Source organism: Microtus ochrogaster, chromosome 2 (genome assembly GCF_000317375.1).
Source record: "Microtus ochrogaster isolate Prairie Vole_2 chromosome 2, MicOch1.0, whole genome shotgun sequence".
Lineage (NCBI taxonomy): Eukaryota > Metazoa > Chordata > Mammalia > Rodentia > Cricetidae > Microtus > Microtus ochrogaster.
The window spans coordinates 95,222,755-95,229,624 of NC_022010.1; the positions used below are offsets into that span (position 1 = coordinate 95,222,755).

General features: G+C 43.2%; 1 protein-coding gene across 1 annotated transcript in view; it reads left to right on the plus strand.

The window, feature by feature from the left end:
- Bach1 (BTB domain and CNC homolog 1) overlaps window positions 1-6,381 on the plus strand; it is a 41,102-nt gene extending 34,721 nt beyond the window's left edge. The window contains exon 4 of the mRNA XM_005345351.3: window positions 2,515-6,381. Within this exon, the coding sequence (XP_005345408.1) occupies window positions 2,515-2,943 (429 nt within the window). The 3' untranslated portion in view covers window positions 2,944-6,381. The remainder of the gene's footprint in view (window positions 1-2,514) is intronic.
- Window positions 6,382-6,870: the final 489 nt, after the last annotated feature.

The following is a 6,870-nucleotide window of genomic DNA, read 5'->3' on the forward strand; positions in this document are numbered from 1 at the left end:
TTTTTTTTTTTTTCTAGACTGACCAGTAAGCCTCAGCAATCCTCCTGACTCCTTCCTCTCCTCCTAGCACTGGGGAGCAGTGTATGGCCACATTTAGTTTTGGTGAGGTTTCTGGGGATTCAAACTCATGCCCTTATACTTGGGCAGCAAGCATTCTTGATCCACTGAGCCATCTCCCCAGACTCCTCTTGGATGTTCTGAATGAATGGGGTCATCTCTTACTTAGTGGGGCAGGAGGAGCGTGAATATGGAGGGTGAGATAGATAGATATTTACATGAAGGTACAGAAGTTATGTGATATTTGTGATCTTCGTACCGTCTCTAAGCAGTGGTTCCTATTTATGGGAGGAGCCCAAATGCCCACTAAGCTAATCTTAGTTTCAAAGACCAGCATCACTTGGCATTTAGTATATTCCTGTTCAGAACGGCTTCATCTCATGTTCGATAGAAGAACCGAGACAGGAATATGGCTGTAGCTGGGTAAAGAGGGCTCTTCTTCCGAGGTCTTCATTTTCATTTCTGTTAGATGCACTTCTGAGAGGTCCAAAGAAGAGAGGATATAAATGCTATAAATGTGCTTTTTCTCAGGGGTGGAAGTCAGTGCTGCTCTCGTCCCCTTGGCTCCTGTAGGTTGATTTTATGTGAAGCCTGTAACTGACAGATTCTGTATAGGAGAAAATGTCTGAATGTAGACCTGGCGTGCACACAGGATGTGTGCCTTCATTCTTGATCTGTTCTTTTTTTATTATGAAGCAAACCTAGAAATCTGAACAAATTGGAGAATTACTTTGAAACCCTGTCTCGAAAAATCCCCAAAAAATTATATTGTGTTTATAATAAAGGAATTCCTTTTTTAAAAACTTATATAATTTTAGTATTTCCAAAAAATCTTCAATAATTGAATTCTTGCATAACTTTGTAGAAATATTTTTATATAAATCTGTAATGGTACTTACGTATCTAGCAGAACCTATGTTTGTACCCAAAGGGACATAGAAACTATGACAGTTAGAAGTTATCCCTGTGGAGTCCCCATCTCAGCGCTCTCCAGCACCTGTCAGTGGGCAGGCAGGAGGCAGAGGTGGCCCTGGTCCCTCAGACACTGCTCCCCTCGTTTCACAGGTGAAAGCTTTGGCCTTCTGCTGCCATTCATTCACTCTCACTTTACCTTGATGATTAGGTTGCCTGACTCATTGCAGATTAGTAAGTGAGATGGTTGAGTGTGAAAGAGGAGGCAGAATATGGGTGGGTGGAAGGGATGTGCTATTCGTGATGGTAACTGATGTGGGCAGAGGAGGTAGGGACAGGAAAACCTGAAAAAGTCTTGTGGCAGACATTCTTGTAGGGATTTAAAAAATCACACTAGTGAGAGCAATAAATTCATACCAACCCTTTCAATCCTTATACTCACTGTATAAGCTCTTTCCAGGCATCTGTGCTATGCTAACGTCTTCCTCCTGTTTACTTAGTCACTGTATGGATCATATAGCTGAGATTGCATATTGAAAGCATTGGCCATAATCTTGGGCTCCGCCGCATCTCAGGACAGCAGGCATTAGCCAAATCTTACAGTGGCTAAACCAGGAACACCATCTTGGTGTCCACACAAGGTCACGTCCACACTTCTCCACAGTTCAGATTCAGACACTCAGAGCAGGGAGCTCGTCTTAGAGTCTTGGCTAGACCCCATCCAAATTTGATAACCAGCTATATGTAGTTTCCCCCCACTTCCTGCCTTATTTGATATTTTAGTATTTTGTTTAAAACTATAAAGATGTTTAACGATGGTGCTAACTCTGCACACGATGGAGCACTCGTATGCACATCTGTATTATCTTTCTATAGTGTGAAAAGTTAGGAATTCCAGCATAGGTCTGTCTCTAAGAGTTTTTGGATGAAGGATCATGAACTTTTGATATTTAACGTGTGCGTTCAATTTTAAACTTTACATATTCCTGGTACATGGTGCCACAGCACATGGCCTGAGGATGCTGTCGTACAAGTGCATATTATCGATTGAGGACATTCCTCTCACCCCTGCCTGTTTAGTCTCCTCTGTTTCCCTAGACTTGTTTTGTTTCTGCTTTCCCATCATATGTGATTTTTATGTGTCTATCTGAAAGTCTAGGACTTACATGCGAGAGGGAACATTTGTGTTTTGAACACTGGTGTAACTCACAATACAAACTTAAGTTTGCATCCATTTTCTTGCAAATCACATGATTTCATTTTCCTTTATGGTGGGAAAAATCCCATGGCATGCTTATGCCACATCGTCCCTTCCTCAGGTCGGACACTTTGGTTGGTCCCGTGACTTAGCTGTTGTGAAAGTGCTGTGAGACACATGAATGTGCAGGTGTCTGTGTGGTGAGCTGACACGCATGTGCCGTTGAGTTGATTGAGAGGAAGCATCCCGTGTGATCTTACTGAAGGATGTGGAATGTTTGATTGCCTTAGAAATGTCGGTGGACCCAATAAACACGAGCCCTTGTGTTCTCTCTCCCCTCTGCACAGCAAAGTGAAAAGGAGAGCCTGCTCAAGGAACGAGATCTCATCTTGTCGACGCTGGGTGAAACAAAGCAGAACCTGACGGGACTTTGCCAGCAAGTGTGCAAGGAAGCTGCTCTGAGTCAGGAGCAGATTCAGATCCTCGCCAAGTACTCAGCCTCAGACTGCCCGCTTTCTTTTCTAATTTCGGAGAAAGGAAAAAGTACTGATGGTGAACTTGCTTTTCCTTCAGTTTTCAGCGTGTCTGATGGGCCACCCCCCTGTGGACCAGGGAGCAGCAAGGCAGGCCAGAAACCAGGGCAGGAGTCCCAGACAACCGTGCCAACCACCGCAGCCGCCCTGGAGCAGGCCACACTGTTGGAACCCTGTCGGCAGAGTGGCGGGATCTCAGACTTCTGCCAGCAGATGACTGACAAGTGCACTACTGATGAGTGAACCGCGAGCGTCCTCCAGCCGTGGATTTCCTACTGAGGTTTCGGCGTTGTCTTGAGAGCCGCGCATGGCCGTGTCTTCTTGCTTTCAGTAGCCTTGCTTCCCCCTGGTAGCTTTCTGGAGAGGGAATTGAATTTCTCTTCTAAGGTGACCCTGAGTTCTCCTTGGTTTTCACAGAAGACATGACATGATTTACCTCTTGGATGCCGAAAAAAATCACATGTGAAAATGTAGAGTAATAATCTCCCAGTGTTCAAAATAATTAAGATAGTGAAAACCGCAGGGTCCGCTTCAACAGCTGGCAGCATCTGCACCTGGCCCTCCTGGCCTGTGGAAACTCAGTAATCTACCTTTTGACAGAATACTGATCAGAAAGAAAAGTTCTCCCCAAGCAGTGCAGTGGCGGCGAGCTACCCAGAAGGGGCGTGTCAGCACTGAGTGTGTAGAGCTGTCACGGGGAAAAGAAATCATCTTCCAACTCTCACGCTCCTACCAAAGTCCAGCCTGGACTGGACCCGGTGACCTGAGGCTGCCCCGGCAGGACTTAGTGAAGGGCCACAGCGGCCTGTGCTGGAGGCCTCCCCTCCTCAATACTGACTAGAGTTTCTGGCTGCACCAACACTAGAGAGTTGTCATTTCCCCTGCTCTCTCCTTTGATCCCGTCTGCAGTTTTTGCCATGTCTAGGCCAGTCACGGACTTCCTGTTCCCTTCTTGTCCCTTGGAGGAAGAAATGGGAGTTAGGCTGAGTGACCTGAGTGTTCACAAGCTGGACAGAACCACAGTTGCCACGGATCTGGAGACCACACTGCACAAGGCCGTTCATTGTCTCGCTGCCGATCACCGATGCCCAAGAAGGCACTAGGATATGTGTGTGTTGGGGGGGCGGGTATCTACATTGACCAGAGGTGCAGCTCGCTGGCATCCTAAGGAAGAGCTGCGGTCTGTAAAAAGCTCTGTTGGAGCAAGCGTGGAGCCACAGCTCTGCTGCCATTTGAAACCATAAAATTTGTGCTCAGTCCATTACGGGCTTGCACGGAAGCAGATTGAACCCTGTTATCCCTGCCCCCCCAATTTGGTATGGTGTAAAGGCATGTGCATCACTTTGACTTGGACATGGCCAAGTCAATCTTGTGCTTATTTTAATGTTAGTAGAAAATGAATTTATAATAATCTGAGCGTCTACTCCATAACATTTTGCAGTGATTCTTGGTTGTTCTGGAATCTCACACTATAGACCTCAGCAGTAGAAACAAAGCATCGTGTATACAAGTTCAATATCCCTATTCAAGGAATGTGAAATGCCTTAAAATTGGAAATGTTCTGAGTACCTAGCTGATAGCAGACGTGGGACATTCCAGTCCTGAGTTCATGAGGTGGGCCACAGGCAAAAAAGGATATTCAGAATCTTCTGAGAGCTTCTTTAGGATACATGTGTAAGGTACATGGGAACTTCATTAGGACTTTATGGGAGCGTCTTATCTTCAAGCTAACTGTAGAAGCTTCTACATTCTGTAGAAGTGGATATTTGACAAACGGGGAAAATCTGAGTTGTGAGGCACCTGTGCTCTCAAACACCTGTGATAAGGGGGTCTCCCGGGATGCTCCTGGGAGTGTTTGTAGAGTTGTGCTTAAAGGAGCAGTCAATAGGATGCCATCTCTCCAAGTCAGGTAGTTGGAGGAGACACTCATTTTCACTGCGTGCTGCGTCCAGTGAGAGCCTAGAGAGGGAAAGAGAGGGCGAGAGCACGCCAGAGAGCCACCTGAGTGCGGTATCATGTCGGTAGGTACCTAGCTGGTGCTTGCTGTGAGGGGGTACGGGGACCAGCTTCAGTATGATTAGTTGTCATGACGCCCTTCTCTCCTGGGTGCAGGGAGGGAGGGAGGAGAGTGTGTATTTTATCTTTGGAAGAGAAAATGAAATTGGAATTATCTTCTAGAAACTTTGAAAAGTCCCCTCCGTTTGTCTGGGAGAGAACACTCACGGTGACAAAGCATCCCATGTGACAAAGAGCTGTGTATATATGTATATGTCCCCACGCAGCTGTTTGATACTTGTAATTTTAGATTTCAACAACGTAAAATAATATGAAAACGTCTCTGGTTTACAAAGTGTAAAATCTTCTACAAGCCAATGGAGTCCTTGATTTCCTACCTCACTGTACACTCGACTGTCTGCCATCAGTGTGCACACGTCCAATTTTTTTTGCTTTAAATGTAACTGTAAATATTTGCTTTGGAAAGTTACTTAGCATTTCATGATAAGACCCAGTTCTCTCCTCAATGTAAAGATACTTTTTAAGACACTTCCTTTAAATTTCTTTCTACCTTTGAACGTTTAGCATTAAGGGTTAATTTTAATGGTGTTTGGTAATTGGCCAAGTGTAATAGTTCTTAAAATTTAGCATTACTTTTAACAGCCAGCATATAATACAAGTAACTACACTACCTCATTCCTGTGTGATTTTCGAGTTGTATTGGATGGACAGGAAAGATTTTACCTTTGTCTTTGGCCATGACGTGGGTAAGTTGTCTGTATATTGCATAGCATTATACATTTATGCCTATTTTAACGTGAACTTTTAGAGACTTTTCTAAGAAAATTTGTTTTAAGGCAATATTTTTTTTGGGGGGGGGATGCCGAAGACAAATGATAGGATCATATGTGTACACATATGCTTTTTCCTTCATGCAGAGTTTTGATGATGTTTTCCATTTGTTATTTGCATATTCCTGCAATCATTGCTCCTTGTTGTATGATCCAGCCTTCTCAATGCCTGGTGATTTCTTTTAAGTTGTCATGTCTGACTCAGTACAATTATGTCCTCTTAAATTTTTGCCCCTTATTTGAATCCTATAGCTGCAAGCACATAATTTGTTAAATTCTTATGTTCAGAATAAAAATGGATATAACTTTGGTTGTCCATCTGCAAGCATTATAACAATTTACTGTAGCTTGATGCTTAGCCAATTTTAAGTTAGGAATTCAACATAAATGATGTGTGGATAGTGGAGATGGCATGAGGGCACGCATCCATGTTAACAACTTGGGAAAAAAGAGAAGCAAACGGCGATGTCACAGTGAATTCTCAGGTGAACCTTTCGGTTACAAAAACATCTATTTTGAATTTGTAAATATTTTAACTGTTTTATTAGAGCATGTACTAAACTATTCTTTGACACCTGTTCAGTAGAATGAAAATTTAAAGCCATAATGGTAAAAGATGGCATACTGATTGTAAAATAAACAAATAATAATATTGATTTTTTTGTATCTTTCATAATATAATTTTTCTAACTGCAATAAAACCACTGAACTTATATATTCATGTCCTATTAAGCCCATGTTTCATTAGAAGTATACTTTATAATATTTCATTTACATTTTCTTCCTAATAGGCTTGTTTATGTGTCAGATATAAGTAGTAGATGCTGACGGTGGACAGACAGTTCAATAAAGTTCCTAATGCTACTTTTAATTGAACAGAGTTGTACCTTCCCCGTCTCCCTGCTCATGTGAACTTACTAATGCTAAACTTTTGATCAGTTACCAGAGCTCAGACTATGCGTTGGTAAGGGAGACATTTTGATTAGTTGATTATCTTATGTCTGAAAAAAGACTCCCAGTGTCCTGGCATTGGAAGACACACAGGTTTTAGCCTTGTATTTGATTTACTTAATTTCAGTCTGTGAATTAGGGGCATGCAAAGGGTCCGAGGAGATTGGTTTGTTGATAAAGTGCTTGCCGTGGGCCTGAGTTCTATTCCCAGAACCCATCTAAAAAATGCCAGGCATAGCTGGGTGGTGGTGGTGTGGTGCAAGCAGGCAGATCTCTGTGAGTTCAAGGCCAGTTTGGTCTGCAAGAGCTAGTTCCAGGACAGGCTCCATAGCTACAGAGAAACCCTGTCTCCAAAAAAAAAAAAAAAAAAACA